This window comes from Callorhinchus milii, unplaced genomic scaffold, assembly GCF_018977255.1.
Source record: "Callorhinchus milii isolate IMCB2004 unplaced genomic scaffold, IMCB_Cmil_1.0 Scaffold19, whole genome shotgun sequence".
NCBI classification, from domain to species: domain Eukaryota; kingdom Metazoa; phylum Chordata; class Chondrichthyes; order Chimaeriformes; family Callorhinchidae; genus Callorhinchus; species Callorhinchus milii.
This window is the reverse complement of record NW_024704760.1, coordinates 11,404,431-11,428,370: the sequence shown is the minus strand read 5'-3', so window position 1 is coordinate 11,428,370 and position 23,940 is coordinate 11,404,431. Positions and strand designations below refer to the sequence as shown.

The following is a 23,940-nucleotide window of genomic DNA, read 5'->3' as shown; positions in this document are numbered from 1 at the left end:
CAACGCAGGTTAATAAGGCTATAAAAAAGGCAAACCAGGCATTGGGGTTTATTTCTAGGGGGATAGAAATGAAAAGCAGGGAAGTAACTTCTATAAAACCTTGGTTAGACCACAGTTAAAATACTGTGTGCAGTTCTGATCCCCACATTATAGAAGGTTGCAAAGGAGATTCATGAGGATGATCTCGGAGCTGAGAGGTTATACCTATCAGGAAAGGCTGAACATGCTTGGACTCTTTTCCCTTGAAAAGAGGAGGGTAAGGGGTGACCTGATAGAGGTCTTTAAAATTATGAAAGGTTTTGGTAGGGTAGACATAGGGAAGATGTTTCACTTGTGGGGGAGACCAAAACCAGGGGCCATCAATATAAAATAGTCACAAATATATCAAATAGGGAAGTTAGAAGAAATTTCTTCACACATAGAGTAGTGGGAAAGTGGAACATGCTACCACAAGGAGTTGTTGAGGTAAATAACATGGATGTATTTAAGGGGAAGCTAGATAGATATACAAGGAAGGAAGGAATAGAAGGTTATGCTTAGTTGAGGAAGGGCAGGAGGAGGCTCATGTGGCACATAAACACCGGCATAGACCAGCTGGGCCGAATTACTTGTTTCTGTGTGGTATATTCTAATGTATTTTAATGTAATGCTTTTCTGTAGCCACAGTAGATCGCCAGAAACGGGCACAAAAGGTGGCTGGGGGAAGAAAGAGACATTCAACACTGAAGCTCATCATTTGAGTGAAACTCTTGTATAAAGAAAACGTTGTACAGAATGGAAGGAATAGGAGATTGCAGAGGTAGGTTGTTGCGATCCCTTGGAGGTATTTTAAGATAAGAGCTAGGATCTTAGTTGATCCAAATTACACAAGACCATAGTCACACATTTTTGGAGTTAAACATTCATGCAATGTGTTCTTACAGCCATTTGCAGATTAAAAAAAAACTCATCTCCTTTATTTGAAAATGTAGCCTTTGATGCAGCAAGTTTGTTCAGTTCAGACATGTAGTGAAGGTGCATTCTCACTCACTTTGTCCATGATAAATTAGAGGAAACTTTGTAGAAGGACTGGAGAGCACTGTGCCATGATCCTCATTCTACTCTGAACAGTTCTAATATCTAAAGGAGCCTCTTTGAAGTTGAGCTGTCAGGTGCAAATCCGATCCGAGTAAACAATACTTGCACGTGAGCAGAAAAAAGCACACTTGTCGCTGGTTTAGAAGGCTGTGTGAATTTGAGCCTCATGCTAGGACTTTAATAGTAATAATCCTTGCAGTTGATTCAGCGCCTTATCACATCGCTGAGACAATGCAAAATGTAATACTTATCGCGCTGCACTGTTAGAGATATTTTTCTAATGTCACATCAATTCTTTTTGTGATTATCTTAGTTTTAACCTCTCCTTATTCACTTGCTGACCGGTGGAAATGATCTAATGTTGTTTATCCTCTAATAACCCTTCATAATCCAACCTCTGCTCCAATGAAAACAGCCTTGGCTTCTTATGTCTGCCTTCACAACTTTGGGGTTAAAGATACCATGACACTATTTTGAAGACATCCTGGTCACTATTCCTCCCTCAACCAAATTCACCAAAAAAGACGAAATATTAAGCTGCTGCTGCAGATTATCTGCCATTGCTTTACATAACGACGATACTTCAGAATATTTTGTGAAATGTTTTGATGTGATACGTACAGCAGCTATATCAAATACATAGATTATTAATAACTACCCTTTGCTATGTTTACAAAATGTAATTTCCTGAGTTAATCAGCACCTGTGATTTATAAATTGCATGGAGGCTGCCAAGCTATGATTTGGATTTGATTAGGAGGCAATTCACATCACTTATTAATTAAAATTTTGATACAAGACTTTTTTGATCTGAGAACAAAATCAGTCACCGTGTCCACGGCAGTTTTTAAACTTTTGATTGTCTTGAAGAATGATGTCCAGTAGACTTGGTGCATTTAAAAAAGCATTCTAAAACAGTGCAATATCAATGGAACATTTTAAACAAGCCATATATCTCCCAGATTCTGACAAGGTTAATTTTCCAAATAGGTTTCCCCGATTCTGTGAATTAATCTACAAATAGCAACACATTCTTCTTACCTCTGTGTCCTCTTCATTGTGCAGGGGCTGAGTGTAGGAATCTGGTTTACGGATAAGAGGATCTACAATCATCAGGAACGCCATGTACACTAGCAGAGCGCCAACAACCGTCAAGTAAATAATGATGGTCACCTGTCACATCAAGAAACATTTTAAAAACATGCAAAAATTGCTGGTCCTGACACCATGACCCACTTTACTGCTTAATAATGCTTGCATTTGATATAGCAACTTATCATGGTGTCAAGATGTCTTAAAGCACTTCATAGGAGTGGTTTTAAGCCTAACATCAGAACTGAGTTTGTAGTGTAGGCTGTGGGAGGGCTGCACTGCCAGAGGCGCCATTCTTTGGATATAATAATAATAATGCTTGCATTTGATATAGCACCTTATCAGGTCTTCGAGACATCTCAAAGTGCTTCACAGACTATATTGGAAAGTGAACTGACTATATTTTGTGGGCTTCCACCAGAACCGAAAGACTGCTGGACGTTACAAATTTTTTTTTGGTGTCAAACATCCCATTGCTCTTCAGGGAGAAGGGATTTTCTCTCAGTATTTCTGGCCAACAATCGTTCAGATAAAATTGATCCTTCAATTTATGGTTGTTTGAGGAACATTACTATGTCCTGCAGCATTAACCTTCAATTACAGTCACTACATTATATAGGCATTCCCTCTGAAGTGCTTTGAGACATTTCAATGTTATTTCAATTGCAAAAAATATTACTATAGGTCCACTAGATATTCTGGGTAACAATATTCACAGATGGAGATGAGAATCCAAACATTCCCCAATGAACAGTTGCAGTTAATGAATCTGCTGCACAAAACTGACGAGAATCTGTCCGGAGTGTGAGTGGGACATAAAAACAACATATGCAGCATGTATCACAATAATAAACAGGAGATCTTATCTCAGAGGAGATAGGTAGTGGTGTGATCACTTCCAATAACTCAACTCTCTTTGAATAGCAAATAAGTGGGGGAAATAAATCTCAGGAAGAAGGGATCATGGCATTCCACAAATAAAGAAATACAAATAATTGATCAAGAGAAAACAAAAGATTATCCAGTTGTTCTCTGAATAATTGGGAATATGAGGAGGAGGGTACGAACAGAAAGAAACTAAACTTTGTGGCAACATGTTTTTACCCACCCCCAAAGTGAGATGTAAATGAGAAAAAATGAGGGAGTAAATAACTGGGGGAAAACATGAACAAATCCAAATAAAAATCAATACAGTGGCATTTTTTTCAAATCATCTCCCTCTCCAAATCATCTCTGAGCTGGCACATTTAATATAGTGCTTTATCACGTCATTGAGGCGTCTCAAAACGCTTCACAGAATATTCTGCAAAGTGAATATTTTGTGGGAAAAACACGGCAGACAATTACGCACTGCAGAGTCACACAAACAGTCATGGATTGTTCTTTAATTTTTTAAAAAATATCCTTTATTTTTTAACATAAAAGTTAATTTTGATCAGAACACAAGTTAATCTTATCAGACTGGAAGGGGAAGTAAATGGGGCTGCCCTGAGTCAGTTACAAAGACAGGAAAGCTAAGGACGTACCTTGATTGTAGTGGTGCTTCTTTCTTCATATTTGCACTCACACAAGAGACAGTATGCCTCCACATCTCGTCCCGGCACTGGCATAGGCTCCACCACATGCAAACAGTTACTGAAACAAACCAGTATTGGTATTACTAACATCACAAACCTTCAAACAAACTCCAAATAGCCCATTAGACGATATAAGGAATTGCATTAAAATCATGAATTAATTATAATCCCATATAATTAAACTACTCAAGATTTTCCATTGAATGTATTGCTAACAGCAAAAGCTTAATAATGAAATAAAAAAGTTCTTTCTCTCCCCTTCTTTTGAGGATGGTTCAACCTACAGGCCAGCCGAGATCAGCAGCCACAGCACTCACACCCAGTCACATTCTGTCCTATTGGCAATTAAAGTTAATGATAAGCATGAGACAAGCACTGGTACATATCCAGTCAATATTGCTTACTGCTGTTGATGTTCAGGCTTTGGCTTGCAGAGGTGAAAGCATGCCTACACTCCAGTCCACACTGATGTGACGGAAAAGTTGATTAACTATCAACAAAGATTAGATTACTGTGAAGTTGACTGTCACCTCAAAGCCATTTTAACCCCGGAACAACTTTGCCTACTTTCCACTTCCAACCTCCATGAAAACCTTTCTTGCCTTTTCTCACATGAATGTGTGTTGCTGATCTTCTACATCTTATCAGAATAATAATCATTATAAATGAAACGCCTAGAAGATATGATAAGGAGCTAGATCAAACGCAAGGATTATTATTTGATTCAGCGCCTTATCATGTTGTCATCAAGACGTCTCAAAGCGCCTCACAGGATACAACTGTAAAGAGCAATGACTGTATATTTTGTGGCTTTCCTCTCTTGGTTCTCCAAAACTACAAATAAATAGTGCCAGGTGCTCTGCCTACTCAAGTGTGTTGAAATTACAACTCATCCCACTAGCTCCTGGGCTTCAAGAACTCCTTCCCTCACTCCATGTTCCTGGTCTCCCCCCACCTTCTCTGACCCACCATTGATGGATGAACCTTCAGATACTTACCCCCACTCTCTGCAAATCTCTCCCAATCCCCATGCCCCACATCTGGAGCCCTGCAGCTCAATGGTTAGATCATTCACCTTGCAAGTGAGAGAACCTGCGATTGATTCTCGGGCAGAGCGAAACGTTGAGCAAGTTTTCTTTCTCCAAGTTTACGCCTCTATTTAACCTAGCAGTAAATTGGAACCTGGTTGTTAGCCGATTGGCAGATCGCTTTTCCAGGGGTAATAATCCCTTCAAAAAGAATTAAATAATAATTTGGTCACTCAATCCCCGGCTGTTTGTGGAATACTGCTGTGCACAATTGGCTGCTGCATTTCGCCCACAAAGTATAGTCAATTCACATTACAGTATATTCTATGAAGCGCTTGGAGACATCTTGAAGATGTGAAAAGGCGCTATATCAAATGCAAAGATTATTATCATCATAATTAGTTAGATAAATCTATTTGGAATTAAAGATAAAATCAGTCAAACTTGTTTAACTGTTGTCTGGTTCATTAATAGCAGACTGAATATCAGCAATAAATACATTGCTCAATGGATACTGCTCAGAGCTGTAGATGAGTATCGGATGGGTTGAACACTAAGTGGAAAGTTGCAAGCAATGTCTACTACAAAATGAATAAGAACCAGATCAAGCAGATGTACTGACAGATCACTTATCTTTATAATCTCCAAGATCAGTGAAAATGAGTTGCATAACGGCATGTCTAAAGTACAACTGCCTGGGGAGGTTTGGAAAGGGGATAATAATAATAATGGGATCTGCCCAATTACTGTATGTTATAATGCACAGAAATATGGTACTGCAATAATATACCAAGAAATATTCTGCACTAACTGCACAGAGCAGATGATACAATTTGCTGTCTGAAGTCAATATATCAAGGGAACGGGATTTGGAACTGTGTAGGGGCAGGGAGAGGGTTGGGACAGTGTAAAAAGAGAAAATATTAAAAGGTTCTGGATAAGTGGGTAGTCCCACCTTCACAGGGAATCACAATGGTGTTACAGGAACCATTTCCAAGGTGATATAGCACTTTCACATTCAGCATAATAGTTCACAATGGGACTGATGGGTTTAGTGTTCACGACTTTAAATCAGAGTGAGGGAGCGAAATGTGTCCAGTGATAAGAAGCAAAGGAAAAAGCAATTGGAAACCACAAGATAGAAAATAAATAAAAACAGAAAGAAAAAGGCAATTATAGCTGAATATTTGAGTGTGTGTGTGTGTGTGTATATGGTGTGGGGTGTATGTGTGGTATGGAGTGTATGTGTATGATGGGGGTGGGGGTGTACATGGTGTCGGGTGTGTGTGTGTATGGAGTGTGTGTATGGGGTGTGTGAGTGTATGTGGTGGGTGTATGGTGTGGGTGTATATGGTGTGGGGTGTGTGCGTATTGGATATGTGTGTATGGTGTAGGGTGTGTGGGTATGGTGTGGGGGGTGTGTATGGTGTGGGTGGGTGTAGGCGTGGGGGGGGGGGGATCAATCACAATCCAACACTCCTCTGGAGTATCAGGGTTAAATGCAGACGTGTTCAAGTAGTGGGGGGAGTGTATGTCGTGGGGGGAAGTGTATGTCATGGGGGGGTGTGTGTATGGCGTGGGGGGTGTGTGTATGGCGTGGGGGGTATGTGTATGGCGTGGGGGGTATGTGTATGGCGTGGGGGGTGTGTATGGCGTGTGGGGGTGCTCAATCACAATCCAACACTCCCCTGGAGTATCAGCCTTAAATGTAGATGCGTTTAAGTAGTGCGTGCGTCGTGGAGGGCGTTATATAAAGTCAAGTTGTTGTTGGTGGTGTGGGGGGAGGGGATGGTGTGTGTATGGTGTGGGGCGAGTGTATGTATTGAGGGTGTGTGTGTATATGGGGTGTGTGTGTATGGGATGTGTATGGGGTGGGTGTGTGTATGGAGTGTGTATATGGGGTGTGTGTGTGTATATGGATGGGTGTGTGTGTGAATGGATGTGTGTGTATATGATGTCCGTGTGTATGGTGTGGGGTGTGTGTGTATGCTGCCAGGTGTGTGTGAACAATACAGAGGGAAGAGTGTGGCCTTGATGAGGTAAATTGATCAACAATTTTACCCAATTATTGGAGGCTGATGCTACAACTCAAAGCTGGGTATTTGGCATCGTAGTTAAGGTATAAATTTAGCAGGCCTGGAGATATTAAGCATACTGAATGTACCTGGATTTATGGAGACCCCCCCACCTGCCACACACATTATGTTTTCCGAGAAGCTGGGTCTTTTCATTGGCCTTCTGTTCTGGATTGCTGGAAGATTCAATAAAAGCAACAAGTGCTATCATCGAAATCTGGATGTCCAAACAGTCAGGTAGATGGCTGTAATAAAATTTTGTCTCTGTGGTTGCTCACTCCTCTGCTGGAGCTAGATCTCCTAATCCTAATTCTTTGCTCTTTCCCAAACCCTTCCTTTTATAAGTTTGTCTTCAAACACTTATCCAATTCCTTTAGTAGTTATCCAAATTCCTGGAACGGAATAGTTTATTTCTTAATTAAATACAATAGGTGTGTTATATTGAAGTACATTTACAATAAATCTTAACCATTGCGCCATCAACTGATAATGTACTCAGCTGTTAACAGCTGTTCGCTAGACAAGCCACAGTGAATTAAAATCTTAATCACTTGCTTTGAGTTCAAACAATTCATTTCTTCAGATGTTTAATCCACTGCTTACATGTCCTGGGCATCCCTTTTCTTAAATTCTGTCTGATTTCGATACCACATCACAGCCTAGTTCAGTCACTAGTACTCTTCCCCTCTGGATCAGAACATTGTGGTTTCAAGCCCCATGTCAGTCTAGATTGACAGTCCAGCACAGTGCTGGGAGAAGCCATGAATTGTCAGAGGTGCTGTCCATCAGATGAAATATTAAAAACTGAGCTCTTCAGGTGAGCGTCAAAATCCCATGTTTCTCCCAATCTCCACAGAAACAATCGTCGACTCTCAATCAATTGTTGACTCATGGCTGTTTGTGGGATTCAGTGCCTATAAAGGCGAAATATCTAACGTTTCACAGTAAAACCTGTCAAATGTCGTGACTGTGTATTTGTAGGCAAATACTGCAGCCATACTGCAAGTCCATAATCTGCCATGACATGAATTTATTTGGAAGATTGTTGGTGAGAACAGGAGGATTTCATTTCTAATAGTATTATTGAATCTTTATAAGTCCACCGGAACAGGTAGACGGGACCTCAGTTTAATAACTCAATCACAATCCAACACTTCCCTAACACTCCCTTGGAGTATCAGCATTAAATGTAGATGCGTTCAAGTAGTGGTGTGGGAAGTTGGATGGATAGCTGGACAGACAATTCTGCCCGGTACGTTTTTTCTATCAGAAGATAGAGACCAGATTGCAAGTGGTCATTAGACAAGATAGCCAAATCGCCTGATCAGGTCCACTAAAATTCCCCAAATTTGCCAGAGTTTAATAACCTGGCAATAATCAGTCACAACAAATGACTCCTTGTCCTGAAAGGTAACCTGTGAGTGTGAACTGTACCCAAATAATAAGAATAATCTTTATATTTGATATAGCACCTTATCACGTCTTCCAGATAGAACAAAATGCTTTACAGAATATACTGTAAATTGAATTGACTGTATATTTTGTGGGTGAAACTCAGCAGCCAATTGTGCACAGAAGTGTCCCATAAACACTTGTGGATTGAGTAACCAAATCATTATTTTTAAAAAAAAAATTTTTTTGAAGGAATTATTACCCTCAGACAAATGATCTGCCAATCGACAACCGGGTTCCTACTTACTGCTAGGTAAACAAACAAAACTTGGATTTATATAGCGCCCTCCATGCCAGAAGGTGTCTCAGAGCGCTTCACAATAATGGATCCCGGGGCCAAGCCAGGGAGAGGGGGCAGAAGGTGACCAAAGACGGGGTCGAAAAAAAAGGTCCTTAGCTGAGACTGGAAAATAGGAAGAGGGGGCGAGGCGAAGGGTGTGAGGAAGGGAGTTCCAGAGCCTTAGGCGTACTGAAGGCACGGCCATCGATGGTAGAGCGGAGAATTCGGGGGATAAGGAGGAGGCCAGATTCGGTGGAGCGAAAGCAATGGGCACTGTTGTGAGGACAGAGGTCAGAGAGGTCGGGGGAGTGGAGGGATCGAGAGGAGTGGAGGGATTTGAACACAAGAGTGAGGATCTTGAAATCGATCCTTTCTGGGACAGACAGCCAGTGCAGTCTGGCCAGGACTGGGGTAATTGGGGAGTGGAGTTTGGTACGGGTAAGAATGCGGGCGGCAGGTTCTGAGAAGCCTGAGCAGTTTCCTGCCATTTTCTATACATTGCTAAATTAAACAGATTTCCCAAAAGACACGTATGTGTGCATTGTCATGGACCACACCTGATGTACTTAAAAAAAACACAAATATCAATTAAATTCAAATAAAGCCAAACTTTGAATAAGGAAATTCTTTTAATTTTGTTGTTCAAAGTCTTTTGCATGTTTGATAAATTTACATTGTTAAATTGCATGATCCGCTCTTCAGCTGCTGTCTGAAGAACTTCAATCGAAGGGGTCAAGTTACATTCATTATTGGTTCTGCTTTAATGAATATACACTGCAAGCTTCTTTATATCGAGGTTTTCTGCTCAACACTTGGCCACGTTAAAGAATATCTTAAGTAAAGATCAGCACCTTTGATAATACAGCTATAATATACAATATAATACTCATAGAATTTTACAGCACAGGAGACAGTCGGCCCATTGTGTCTATGCCGGCTCTTTGAAAGAGCAACTAACTCGACCCACTCCCCGCTCTTACCCCTTAGCCCTGCAGTTTTTTTCTTTTTTAAGTATCAATCTAATTCCCTTTTGAAAATTATTATCGAAGCTGCTTCCACTACCTTATCAGGCAGTACCTTCCAGACCACAACAACTCTCTGGGTAAAAAAAATTCTCCTGTGCTTTTTTGCCAATTATCTTAAATCTGTGTCCTCTGCCATCTGCTGGGCCCTCTGCCAGAGGAAACAGTTTCTACTCTATCAAAACCCCCTATAATTTTGTACACCTCTATTAAATCTCCCCTCAACCTTTTCTGCTCTAAGGAGAACAATCCAAACAATCTCGAGTCTCTCGACATAATTGTAGTCCCTCATCCCTAGTATAATTCTTGTAAATCTTCTCTGCACCCTCTCCAAGGCTATGACATCCTTCCTCCAATGTGGTGCCCAGAATTGGACACAATACTCCAACTGAACTCTAACCAGTGATTTGTAAAGGTTCAACATAACTTCCTTGCTTTTATACTCTGTGCCTCTAGTTCATAAAGCCCCCTATATTTTTTTAACCACTTTGTCATCTTGTCCTGCCACCTTCAAAGATTTGTGTATGTGAACTCCCAGGTCTCTCTGTGCCTGCACTCCCCTTAAGATTGTACAATTTCTCTTTATTTCTCTGTTCATCCCTCCCCCAAAATGCATCACCTCACACATCTGCATGAAATTTCACCTACTATGTGTCTGCCCATTTAACCAGCCTGTCGTCTATGTTCCCCTGCAGTCTGCTACTGTCCTCCTCACTGTTTTTCCGAAGTTAAGCGTCAACTGCGAACTTTAACATTTTGATCTCTATACCCGAGTCCAGGTTACTAATATATATTAAAAAGAGCAGTGGTCCTAATACCGAAGAAAGAGAGGGTTGGTGTAAAATATTTCCCCTTTACTTTGAGCCAATTGAAATCCGCCCTCACTTTTCCACTCCGTACCAGGTTAAATTGATATTGTTGTACCATTACTCTGCTTTGTGAATTAATTCTGAGACAAACTTCCCACACACAGCATCCAGAGTTAAGAGATGAGCCAGGGATCCAGATCTGAATATTTGAGAATGATACACATTAATTTGTGTGCATTAAACTTGTTGATGCAGGAGGAACCACAGCCATATTAGTTTAAAAATACATACACAATGTCTGGCTGCGAACAGACAGCAGTGAGTTCAGTTCTGCTGATCTTCAGGAACCACCTGAGCCCTAGACAGATGGTTTATCATGCCACCAGAACAGCTGGAATGAAGCAGTGCCATCCAACATATGCCATGCAGCAGATACCAGCTTTGAATCTGCAGACTCATTTTTAATTAGAGTTTTTGCATACCTAAGAATGTACAGGAGTGGAGAAAAACTTTGCGGTCTATCTGGTCTGTAAGTCAGACAAAGCCAAAACCACTCTGCCTTACTCTTTAATCTATTGCTTCTCAAAACGGTTATCTAATTCCCTCTGATTTTAGGACAAAATTGCCTCCATTGCATCCCTGATTAGTTTCTTATACATATTCACTACTTGCTAATTGCAACAACTCAATCTGAGCTGTCCGTTCAAGCTCTTCTGAACTGGTGTCCATGCCCCCTGCTCTAGATTGGTTAATATATCAAAATCCACTTTATCCATCCACATTGGCATGATCTTGAATACAATATTTCACCCACAAAATGTACAATTTACATATATTCTATGAAGTGCTTTGAGACGTCTCGAAGACGTAATAAGGCGCTATATCAAATGCAAGGATTATTATTAGGTGCACTTTTCTACACGATGAATGTCCCAATGAGCTGTGTGTGGATCACAGTAAAAAGTAGTAATGAAGGGAGTTTGAAGGCCTTGAATAAAGAAGTAAGTTTTAAGAAAGTTTTGTAGACAGAGAGAGGTGTAAGTTAAGAGATTCAGGGAGCAAGAGTACCAGAATGCATTGTGGCTACAGGCTTAACTATCGATGATGATCGTTGAGGGAGCAAAAGAGACAAGAAATGAGCAGGAGACCATGGAATATGTCAATGAGAACTCTGCTGGCAGAGCCCAAGGGAAGCGAACAGTTTTTGATCTTAATCAGGAAATTGATGTAAAGACTTGACAAGCTGATGTCTGTCAGCACTTTGTATACAAGGCTGTGAACAAAAGAAAGCTTTTCCTTTCAATCCAGTCAATGGCTACTGCATTTTACGAAGATTAGCAAGCATGCACTGCCATTTAATGTGCCCAGGAACCAGTTATCAGCAGACTGCTATTGCAAACTATAAATGAGATGATTAAAATACAATGGAAATTCTGTTTTTTTGTACCAGTCTTTCACACCAATTCTTGTTCTCAGTTGTATAATTCAATCTCTCTATCTCTTTTTTTGAATTTACATCTTTTTCATGCCTTTGATTTCTAGGGACTCTTCTCTGTGTTTCTTCTGTCAGGATGTTCTTTAACAGTGATAATAATAATAATCCTTGCATTTAATATAGTGCATGATCACGTGATCAAGACATCTCAAAGCGCTTCACAGAATATACTATACAGTAAAATGAATGAAGCACTCCAGTTTGAAAGGTGCTACATAAATGCAAGTTGTTGGTGAATTGACTGAATATTTATGGGCAAAAACGGATGAATGACCTGCAGAGCACTAGTGAACAAGGCAGCCAATGGCACAGTGCTGTCTGCAACAAGCAGTGCCATCCACTGGTGGGATGTGACTTTGCATCTCAGACACCTTCCCACTGATCAGACAGATGCAGTGAGTGGAGGGAGACCTGTCCTTACAAGAAAGGAACAAGGACCTTTTTTTAAATATAGAAAAAACACTATAAATTTTGAAGTTAAGATTGGTGGGCACGCCGAGCCAGGCTACTTGCTCCAACTCCCTGGCAGCCAGCTACACCATGGTATTGGCAATGACACAATTCGGGAAGGAAGTGATTCAAATCACAACGAGCTGGAAAATTCTCTGATGAGAAGCCAGCAAGGACTTCAGCGCTTTCAGCTATTACGCCCCGAAACTCTGGAAAACTTCCTTATCCCTCCGCCTTGCCCCTTCCTTATCTTCAGATTGCACCTGAAGACCTTCCTCTTCAACCATGCCTACGGACACTTACCCCCACCTTTGGCTTGGCATTGTGCTCCGCCATTGTCAAGCACTCTGGGACACTACTCTGCGTGAGGGGCGCTATATACATGCAACTTTCTGGTCTTTTCTTGCTGATTTCTCACCTGAAGCAATGGAGTGTCCTCCTAGACTGTGCGAGGTGAAAGCCCCACTTTTCACTGTGTTAAGATGTCTCAAGATGCTTGACAGACCAGTGGAAACCGAGGAGGTTGGGCGTTGGGGGTAGAGTGGAAGGAAGTGACCAAAGGGCCAGTAGGTTTGAAATCAGGGAGGGAGATAAGGTAGCCAAACTCTTGCCCACCATTGGTGAAGCAGAGGACATAGTTCAGGCCTGAGTTAGCAGAGTTGCAGAGAAGTAGAACTGTATGAGCTGATAGAGGTATCAGTACAGATGCTGGAGCAAGGAACTATGCAGGGTTTCAAAAAGGAACCAGACCAGTTACTGTAGATTAAAAGATGAATTGATGATGAGATAGGTGTGTTGAGGAGTAAAGCTCAAGTTTCATGTTGCAGTTTATCTTTTTGAGCATTTATTTCAATCACTGAAACAAATAGATTAGTTATCCTATTGTTACTCTTTGGCTCCTGTTAATGTCTTTTCCCCTGCGACTCTGCTTCCTCAACCTCCCGGCCTGACCCTAAGACTTATTGAACCTGTGTGTAACCTGGCATCAGATTTCATCTCCAGCTGTCCTTCGTACCCCACACCCAGTCCCTGACCAGGACGCTTTCCTCCACCTAAGTAACAATACTAGCCTCCAACCATACGTCACACCCAATGCAGCTAAAACCCTCGTCCACACTTTCTTCACCTCCCGCATCGACTATTCCAAAGCCCTCCTCACCAGTCTCCCCAGCTCCACTATCCACAAAATCCATCTAATTAAAATCTCTGCCGCTTGTATTCTCACTCGCTTTAAACTCCATATCCCTATCACGCCAAGCTCCACCACCTCCCTATCACAGAACCGATCGGCTTCAAGATCCTTACAACAACAACAACAAGATTCCATTTACAGAGCGCCTTTCACGTCGGGAGGACGTCCCAAGGCGCTGTACAGTTGGGTCAGGACCCGAGCATTGGGGGGAAATGGTCAGGGTGAGGGGAGGGAAGGGAGGGAGCGAGGAGGGGGGAAATGATCAGGGTGAGGGGAGGGAAGGAAGGGAGGGAGCGAGGAGGGGGGAAATGGTCAGGGTGAGGGGAGGGAAGGGGGGGAGCGAGGAGGGGGTAGAGAGTCGAGAGGGGAGCTGAAGGCACAGTCAAAGAGAAAGGTTTTGAGACCGGCCTTGAAGGAGGAAAGGGAGGAAGCAACGCAAAGGCACTGGGGGATGGAGTTCCAGAGCCTCGGGGCTGAGAGGCTGAAGGCCCGGCCACCAATGGTAGGGCGGTTGGGGCGGGGGATGTGGAGCAGACCGGAGCCAGAGGAACGGAGGGGACGGGCAGGTAGGTAGGGGGATAGTAGGTCAGAGAGGTAGGAGGGAGCAAGGCTGTGAATGGCCTTGTAGGTGATGAAGGCGTGGACCAGAGTTTCAGCCGCGTGAGGGGTGAAGTAGTGCCGTAGTCTGGCGATGTTCCGGAGGTGATGGAAGGCGGTGCCAGTTGTGGCGCGGATATGAGGGAGAAAGGACAGCTCAGGGTCGAACAGAACCCCGAGGTTCCTGATGGCTTTGAGAGGTGGAGAGTGCAGCCTTGGATGCTGATGCTGTCAGCGCCTGAGGTGCGGAGGCGCTGACGTGAGCCAATCAGGAGGGCCTCAGTTTTACGCACATTGAGCTGAAGAAAGTTGTCTCTCGTCCAGGACTCGATGTCGGACAGACAGCTGTCAGGACATCGGTGGTCGTGGAGTTGAGGGTAGAGAAGGAAAGGTAGAGTTGGGTGTCATCCGCATACATGTGGAAGTTAACCCCATGTCTGCGGATGATGTCACCACAGGGGGAGCATATAGAGGGTGAAGAGGAGGGGACCGAGGACAGAGCCCTGAGGGACACCGCACGAGACAGTGCGGGGGTGGAGGAAAAACTATTCGTGGAAACAAAGTGAAGACGGTGGGAGAGGTACGACCTAAACCACTCAAGGACAGGGCCTTGAAGGTTGAGGTGGGAGGACAAGCGGTGGAGGAGGATAGCATGGTCGACCGTATCGAATGCTGCCGATAGGTCGAGGAGGCAGAGGGAGCCCTGGTCACAGATGGTCAGGATGTCATTGGTGACCTTGACCAGGGCAGTTTCTGTGCTATGGGCAGCACGGAAACCCGACTGAAGGGGTTCGAATAATGAATGGGTGGAGAGGAAAGAGCGCAGCTGGGAGGCGACAACTCGTTCCAGGACCTTGGACAGGAAGGGGAGGTTGGAGATGGGCCGGTAGCTTGATAGCTGCGACGCATCAAGGGAGGGTTTTTTCAAGGTGGGAGTGATGGTGGCAGTTTTTAAGGGAATGGGAACAGAGCCAGAGGAGAGGGACAGGTTGACGATGTCTGTGATATGTGGGGCAAGGAGGTGGAGCTGGGAGATAAGGAGTGGAGTGGGGATGGGGTCAAGGGAGCAGGTGGTGGGTTTCAGGGATAGGATGAGTTTGGTGACAGAGGGTGGGGAAACGGGTACGAAAGTGTGTAGGGGAGGATGGGTAGGAGTCGGAGTGTGGGAGGGAGGGGTGGGGGTGGGTGGATGTTGGAGGGGAAGTGACCGCGGAGCGAATTCCCTTGATTTTGGATTCAAGGAAATCCAGCATCTCCTCGCAGTGAAGGTTGGAGGAGATGACCTGCGCGGGTTGGCGGGGGGACGGAGGAGTCGGGATGTGGTAGAAAACAGTAGCCTGGGGTTGTTCTTCGCCTCCAGGATTATCCTGGAGTAGAAGGACGACTTGGCCGAGGCTAGAGTGGAGCGGTAGATTTTGAGGAGGTCCAGCCAGATTTGTCGGTGGACCGTTAGGCCAGATTTGATGCAGGTGCGTTCAGCGGCCCACACCTGGCTCTTCAGTGAGCGGAGGTGGGTGGTGAACCAGGAGCGAGAGTAGGAGACAGTATGGGAGCCCTCTTGATGGGGGCAAGAGTATCGAGTGTGGAGGAGAGGGTGTTGTGGAGGAGGGTGAGAGGAGAAGAGGGGTCAGTGAGGGTTGAAGGCCAGAGGGAGAGGAGTTCAGAGGACTCCAAGGCAGCGGTTAGGGATTGTGGGGGTAACTTCTTCCAGGGGCGGTAGAAGATGGTGGTGGGTCTGGTGGAGGTGGGGAGGGGGTGGAGGTGGTGAAGGAGATGAAGTGGTGGTCGGAGACGGCCTTGTTGGTGATAGTGACATCCGAGACACTGAGGCCCCGGGTGATCACCAAGTCGAGTGGGTGGCCGTGACTGTGAGTGGGGGAGTTGATGTGAAGGGAGAGGTTGAGCGAGGAGAGCAGGGAAGAGAAATCTGAGGAGATGGAGCATTAGGGGGTGAAGTGCAGGTTAAAGTCGCCAGGATGATGAGGCGATCAGAGTAGAGGCAGAGAGATGTAAGAAGTGTCGAAATATCAGAGATAAAGGTGGGAGAGGTTTTAGGGGCCGGTAGAGGAGGAGGATTTTGAGTGAGAGGAAGGAGGGGTGGGAGAGGGTGAGGCGCTCGAAAGAGGGGAAAGAGCCAGAGGAGTAGGGGGATAGGGCAAGTGGTGTCCTTGAGATAAGGGCTACATCACCGCCACGGCGGTTGGGGCGAGGGATGTGGTGGGAGGTGTAGCCGGGTGGTGTGGCCTCCGTGAGGGGGAAGGTGTCGCCTGGGGTGAGCCACGTTTCCGTTACCACTTGACTACAAATCCGTTACCACTTGACTACAAATCCCTTCATGCCGTGGCACTTCCCTACCTGCTTACTCCCCAATCCACCACCCGTTGCCTCTGCTTGGCTGGCTCTGGCTTCCTCATCCCCTCTGCTCCACCATTGGCAGCCATACATTCAGCCACTATGCCCCAAACTTTGGCACTCTCTCCTTCAATCCCTCCAGCTTGCCCCCTACCAACTCTATTCTTCTGACTATAAAGTGCATCCAGAAGTCAATACTCTCAATTATCAATTATTAATGTGGATACTCAAGCACTAATTACTGGAATACCTCACCTTAAAGACAATTTGCTATAACATCAGTAACACAAATTCTGTTCAGTACTGGGTATCTGTTCAGCAGCAATATGAAAATCCAAGGGACTGCATCCCTCACTAGCCTTTCTGGGTGCTTCAGTTATCTGGTTCCTGAGCTAGGCAGGTTTACAGTCCTCCAAGGCATTGCTGATGACTTTCCAACAAGCTTTGAAGGAGCAGACCAGTCACTGGGCCAATGATTCTTCACATTCAGCTCCTATTAACCCTGCAAGCCAAACCCTATAGGAACTGGACCTAGCTGAAAAACCAGCAGAAAGCGATCGAACAGTATTCACAATACAAAATTACATTTGTAGAGCGCCTTTCAATGGCCATGTTGCACAGTTTTACTTGAGTTATTAAATTCCAGCCGTTGCCCCAACACACACTCTGGAGTCCCCAAGCCTTGGCTCTGGCCAACCTGCATTCAATACTTTTAGGCATTAGGTAAACAGGGAGTGTCCATCCAGAAAGAAAATGCTCACTCCATTACTGACACAGGGAAATTTCCATGAATATATAGAACTCTCAACAGTTTGGTCTGGAAACATGGTGATGGATTTCCATGTCAAGACACACGGATTATCAAAATAAAACTTACCAGTCTTTCTGCGAGACATTCTTGTTGTAGATATGGCCAGTCAGGTTCCTGTAGGGAGGACAGATGCACTTGCATCTCACATCTTCAGAGCTCTAGAGTAAACATAAAGATATCAGTGCAGATCTCACAATGGCACTGGTACCTTTCTACATGTATTTCAAAAAAGGCATGCAATCAGTGTGTGCTTTTTAAATGAGATATTTAGAGAAAATTTAAGATGAGGCAAAACAGGACAACTCACAAATTACAAAAACAGACCTTCATAGCTTTGCACAGCACCTGCGTGCGCAATTTTGAAAATGGAATGTAAGGTTGCTGCTATCAGAAATAATTGCTGGCAAAAGAAGACCAAGGTCCATCTAATTCGCCTTCCACCATCCTGGCAGTCGCTTGACGTGTCATGTCCCAAACTAAATACTGTATCCCACATAATATTTTCCACCAGAAATCTATAAAGCAGTTTGCAACATTCTGTAGGTTTGATATTTGTAATGTTAAAAATGTCACTCTTAAGTGATTTTTTTTAACATTCTAGTTTAACCTGCCTATTCAGATGGATTTTAAAAATCCCATGGCACTACAAGAAAAGAGAAGGGAGTTTCCCTCAGTGTCCTGGCCAACCATCCCCTAAATAAAATTGGTCATTCGTTTCGTGGGACATTGGTATATGTAAATTGGCTGCCACGTTCATCTACAAAATATAAAGTCGCTACAATTTACAGTAAATCCTGTGAAGTGCTTCAACATATCCTCTTCACATGAATGCTATATCAAATGCAAGAATTATTATTTATTTAAGGACTGCTATTCACTTCTCACTTATACATATATTAAAGACAGACATTTTCATGGATTCACTAATGCAGTTCTGATGGGCAAACTGTGTCTGTTAGAGAGGCAGAGGAAACCAATGCTTTGCAACTGTATACTTTAAATACCCTAATGCATACTCTGGGATCCACAAGCCTTTGCTCTAAACAATTGCACCTAAACCCTCCAGGATTAGGTAAGCAGGATGTGTCCCGCTAAGGAGAATATGCGCAATCTGTACCAGACGAATGGAAACTCGTCTGGTATGGACACATGTGACCCTCTCAAGTTTGGAGACTCTCAAACATGGTGATGGGTTTTCATGCGCTGACCCCAGCTGACCAGGAAAATCAAGCTGGGAGTGGAAACACACAAGGAATGGAATCACAAGATTATAATCTAATGTCACGGTTCATTAAACATGACTGTACAGTATAGAATCAGGAGACTGGAAGTTAATGAAGTCATTTAGCATTTATCAACCAGACAGTAGAGCCACTGTAGAGCTATGCCTACTGTTAACATGAAGAGAAAATAGCTATTTAACACAATAAATAAGCTTTACATGTGATACAGTTCCTAGAATTCTGAGAATGTTGCAGAGAGTTTCACAAAAGAACAGAAGAAGGCCATTCAGCTCCTCGAGCCTGTTCTACCATTCTATTAGATTGCGGAGTCCTGTAGCTCAGTGGTTATAGCACTCTTCTCGCAAACGAGAGACCTGGGTTCGATTCCCAGCAGGGTGAAATGTTGGGTAAGCTTCCTTACTCCACACGCCTCTGTTTATCTAGCAGTAAGTAGGAACCCGGTTGTAAATCGATTGGCAGATCGCTTTTCCGGGGGGTAATAATTTCTTCCCCAAATAATAATAATAATCATAATAATTTGGTCACTCAATCCACGCCTGTTTGTGGGACACTGCTGTGCACAACTGGCTCCTGGGTTTCGCCCACAAAATTTAGTTAATTCACTTTACAGTATATTCTGTGAAGCATTTTGAGACGTCTCGAAGACGTGATAAGGCGCTATATCAAATGCAAGGATTATTTTATATTATAGATCATGGCTGATTTGTACCTCAAATCCAATTACCCACCCTTGCCCCATATCCGTTGATAACCTTATCTAACACATATCTATCCACCTCAGTTTTGAAAATTTGAATGGTAGTGACTAGATTTTTGTAGGCAAACACAACAGCCAATATTCCACAAAAAGGCCATGAAGTGAATGCATAATTTTATTTGAGGGATTGTTGGCCAGGACCATACCAGACAAATTAAAACTGTACACATGTAGACCTCATGTCATGTTGGATCAGGAGAAGTGGAGGATAACAAAGGTAGGGGTAGTAGGGCGGCCGAAAGCGAGGTTGAAAAGGCTCCTGAGATGTGCCTTGAAGGAGACGAGAGAGGGAGCAAGACGAAGGGACTGTGGGATGGAGTTCCAAAGGGTGGTGGCAGAGAGGTTAAAGGCCCGACCGCCAAGGTGAGGTAGGCCGGGCAGGGGTCATAGACATGCTGGAGCCCACTGAGTGGAGGGAGCGGACAGGTTGCTATGGCACTGAATGAAGCTCTTTGGGACGCTAAGGATGCCATATAAATGCAAATTGTTGCTGTTGTTACTGCAGCAGGTCAGAGAGGAAGGAGCAAGGCCAAGGAGGGCTTTGAAGGTGAGGATTTTGAACTAATATCCTCTGGAGGAAGGGGAGCCAGAGCGAGGGTGATAGGATGACAGGGTCACGGAATGGAGACAACCTGCACTGTGAGCTCAGTCCTGTGGTAAGGTTTGAACCAAAAAAAACCCCGTCTGACCCATTCGCTGAGCGAATGTGCCACATTCTGCCAACAAGAGAAGGGTTTACAATAACAAAATTACATTTATAGAGGCCTTTTCGTGTCAGGAGAACATCCCAAGGCGCTGGACAGTCAAGGGTCAGGGTCCGAGCGTGGGGGAGGGGTGGAGCAGGGGTGAGGGAAGGCAGAGAGGTGGGAGGGCAACTGAAGGCACGACTGAAGAGGAGGGGCTCGAGACCGGCCTTGAAGGAGGCAAGGGAGGAAGCGAGGAGAAGGGACTGGGGATGGAGTTCCAGAGTGTGGGGGCAGAGAGGCTGGAAGCCCGGCCACCGATGGTAGGGCGGGAGACATGGAGCAGACCGGAGCCCGATGAACGGAGGGAGTGGGCAGGTTGGTAGGGAGTCAGCAGGTCAGAGAGGTAGGAGGGGATAAGGCCATGGATGGCCTTAAAGGTGAGGACGAGAATCTTGAATTCAATCCTCTGGGGGATGGGGAGCCAGTGGGGTCGGGCGAGGGCGGGAGTGATGGGGTCGGGCGAGGGCGGGAGTGATGGGGTCGGGCGAGGGTGGGAGTGATGGGGTCGGGCGAGGGCGGGAGTGATGGGGTCGGGCGAGGGCGGGAGTGATGGGGTCGGGCGAGGGCGGGAGTGATGGGGTCGGGCGAGGGCGGGAGTGATGGGGTCGGGCGAGGGCGGGAGTGATGGGGTCGGGCGAGGGTGGGAGTGATGGAGTCGGGCGAGGGTGGGAGTGATGGGGTCGGGCGAGGGCGGGAGTGATGGGGTCGGGCGAGGGCGGGAGTGATGGGGTCGGGCGAGGGTGGAGTGATGGAGTCGGGCGAGGGTGGGAGTGATGGAGTCGGGCGAGGGCGGGAGTGATGGGGTCGGGCGAGGGCGGGAGTGATGGGGTCGGGCGAGGGCGGGAGTGATGGGGTCGGGCGAGGGCGGGAGTGATGGGGTCGGGCGAGGGTGGGAGTGATGGGGTCGGGCGAGGGTGGGAGTGATGGGGTCACTGGTGCATGAGAGTACATGAGCTGCAGAGTTTTGGATGATCTGCAGTTTGTGAAGGGAAGAGTTGTGAAGGCCGATGAGGAGGAGTTCCTGTAATCGAGCCTTGAGGTGATGAAGGTGTGGGTGAGGGTTTGGGGGCCTGAGGGGTGAGGCAGTGGCGGAGTCTGGCAATGCTGCGGAGGTGGTGGCAGCGTTTCGCCCGCACAATACACAGTCACTACACCTTACGGCATATTCTGTGAGAGTCTCGAGGATGCGCCATATTTAAATGCAAGGATTATTATTATTGTTGTTATTGACGGAAAAATAACGGTCACATCGCGTCCCGAGCTGCGGCGCCTGTTGCGGGCTGGACAGTGGCGAGGCCCCGCCCGGCCTTACCTTGGCGGCCTGTGTCACCGCCGACCCTATCAGCAGGTACAGCAGGAGGAGCGCGCTGCCCGGAGCCGCCGCCATCTCCCTCACCGCTCACCGCACAGCGCGGAGACTCGACAGGAAGCCGCGCGCCCGCCGCTCGCGCCGCCAGGTCGTGAATATCGTCCCGCCCCCAAACCTCACCATAGCCCATTGGAGCATCTTGACATAGGCCGGGCACGTGCTTGCAAGCTGATTGGTTGGCTGGCCTGTCTATCACTTGCATTCTCAAGCTGATTGGTTGGTTGGCAGGCGTATGATCCACCCCGCTCAAGATGATTGGTCCTCCGGCCCCGTCTGTCCTCTCACCCTCTCTCCCGCCCTCTCGCTCTCCGCCGCTGCGCTTTGTGGGAAATGGAGGTCTGCGTCCGGCCGAGCCCCACACAAACGCTCGGCGCATGCGCGTCCCGAGAGAGAGAGAGAGAGAGAGAGGGGGGGCGGGGACGGCAAAGCAGCCTCATCACGTGACTGATGCCACAGGAGATCTTTACAGCAATAATCATCTTCATCTTCACCTTCATCACCTTCAGCTTTGACGACAGGGCCCCGCACCGCGTCTCACCAGAGGACGTCTCCACATCTCACCGGCCGAGGCATCTGGTGCTAACCGACGGCCGATTCCGGCCAACGCGGCGGCCATCATGACCGGAACCCGGCCCCACACCCGACCCCACCCGACCCCACACCCGACCCCCCACCCGACCCCACCCGACTCCACACCCGACCCCACACCCGACCCCACACCCGACTCCACCCGACCCCACACCCGACCCCCCGCGACCCGACCCCACCCGACCCCACACCCGACTCCACCCGACCCCCCACCCGACCCCACACCCGACTCCACACCCGACCCCCCACCCGACCCCACACCCGGCCCCACCTGACCCCACACCCGGCCCCACCGACCCCACACCCGACCCCACACCCGACCCCACACCCGACCCCACCCGACCCCACCGGACCCCACACCCGACACCACCCGACCCGACCCCACACCCGACCCCACACCCGGCCCCACCCGACCCCCCACCCGACCCCACCGACCCCACACCCGACCCCACCCGACCCCACACCCGACCCCACCCGACCCCACACCCGGCCCCATCGGACCCCACACCCGGCCCCACCCGACCCCACACCCGACCCCACCCAGCCCCACCCGACCCCACACCCGACCCCACCCGACCCCTCACCCGACCCCACACCCGACCCCACCCGACCCCACCGACCCCACAGCCGACCCCACACCCGGCCCCACGGTGAGCCATCAGTTGCTCTGTGGGACAGTCGGCCGGGACACAAGCCGAGGGAAACTCCCTTCCCTTTTCCAATGCACCGTGTGAATCTTTAACGTCCCCCTGAACAACAACAACGATAACAACAAAATAACATTCGTAAAGACCTTTCACGTCGGGACGTCCCCAGGCCCTGGACAGTCAGAGTTATGGACCTGAGCTGAGGGTCGGGGTTGGGGAGGGGAGGGGAGGGCAGGGGGGGGAAGCAGGGAGATCGAAAACATGGTTGAAGAGGAGGGTCTTGAGATGGGTCTTGAAGGTGGCGAGGGAGGGGGCGAGGCGGATGGACTGTGGGATGGAGTTCCAGAGGGTGGGGGCAGAGTGGCAGAAGGCCCGAAGGCGGGGGGGCCGTGAAGCAGGTGGAGCCCACTGAGCAGACCTTGGTTTAACATCTCTGAAGGTCGGCAGCTCTCGACAACGCAGTGCTGCCCCCAGCGCCGCACCAGATCGTCAGCCTAGCCCAGAGGAGTCACGCTCACCTGGCTTTCGGGGCTTAATGGAGATCAATCTGAAGCTCAGGGTCGGGAGAGTTGGTTTATATTGAGATTTTCACTGCTAACTACATGGCTGCTGAGACTAGGCCCTCACTAAAAAGTTTGGTGCTTTTTGGCCTGTGAACATGTTAGCAGTGATCGGAATAGTCCCGGACCCAGAAAATTCTTACTGTAGATCAATAACTGTTCAATCAAATATGTCCTGTAATTTGTTTAATCCTGCCACTATTCACAATGACTAACATTAGTTACTTTCAATAATGTTTATTAATGTCTAATTGCATATTACCACATCGCCTCGCTTCCTCCCTTGCCTTCTCAAGACCTTTCTCTTCGACCGTGCCTTTGGTCTCCCTCCCACCTCTCTGCCTTCCCTCACCCCTACACCACCCCTCCCCCATGCTCAGCCCCCGACACTTGACTGTTCAGCGCTTTGGGACGTCCTCCCGACGTGAAAGGCGCTCAATAAATGTCATTTTGTTGTTGTTGTTCTTGACTTATTAGCTCCCTCCACTCAGCGGGCTCCGGCCTGCTCCACTTCCCCCGCCCGGCCTGCCACTATTTGCAGTCAGACCTTCAGCCTGTCTGCCCCACGCTTTGGAAATCTTACCTCACAGTCCCTTCACCTGGCTCCCTCGCTTGCTTCCCTCAAGGCAAGTCTCAAGACACCCCTCTTCGACCGCACCTTCGGTTAACCCTCCTATCTCTACCATCTCTGCCCTCCACCCCTCCTGATCCCAAACCTCT

The 23,940-nt window shown here is 46.9% G+C and overlaps 1 protein-coding gene across 1 annotated transcript in view; it reads right to left on the bottom strand.

The window, feature by feature from the left end:
- The window catches only part of tmem9 (transmembrane protein 9), a 31,437-nt gene extending 9,886 nt beyond the window's left edge, over positions 1-21,551 (bottom strand). Inside the window, exons 1-4 of the mRNA XM_007901632.2 lie at positions 21,369-21,551; positions 17,376-17,467; positions 3,696-3,804; positions 2,119-2,250 (exon numbers count right to left, since the gene is read on the bottom strand). Of these exons, the coding sequence (XP_007899823.1) occupies positions 2,119-2,250; positions 3,696-3,804; positions 17,376-17,467; positions 21,369-21,443 (408 nt within the window). The 5' untranslated portion in view covers positions 21,444-21,551. The remainder of the gene's footprint in view (positions 1-2,118; positions 2,251-3,695; positions 3,805-17,375; positions 17,468-21,368) is intronic.
- Between the last annotated feature and the right edge of the window lie 2,389 nt (positions 21,552-23,940).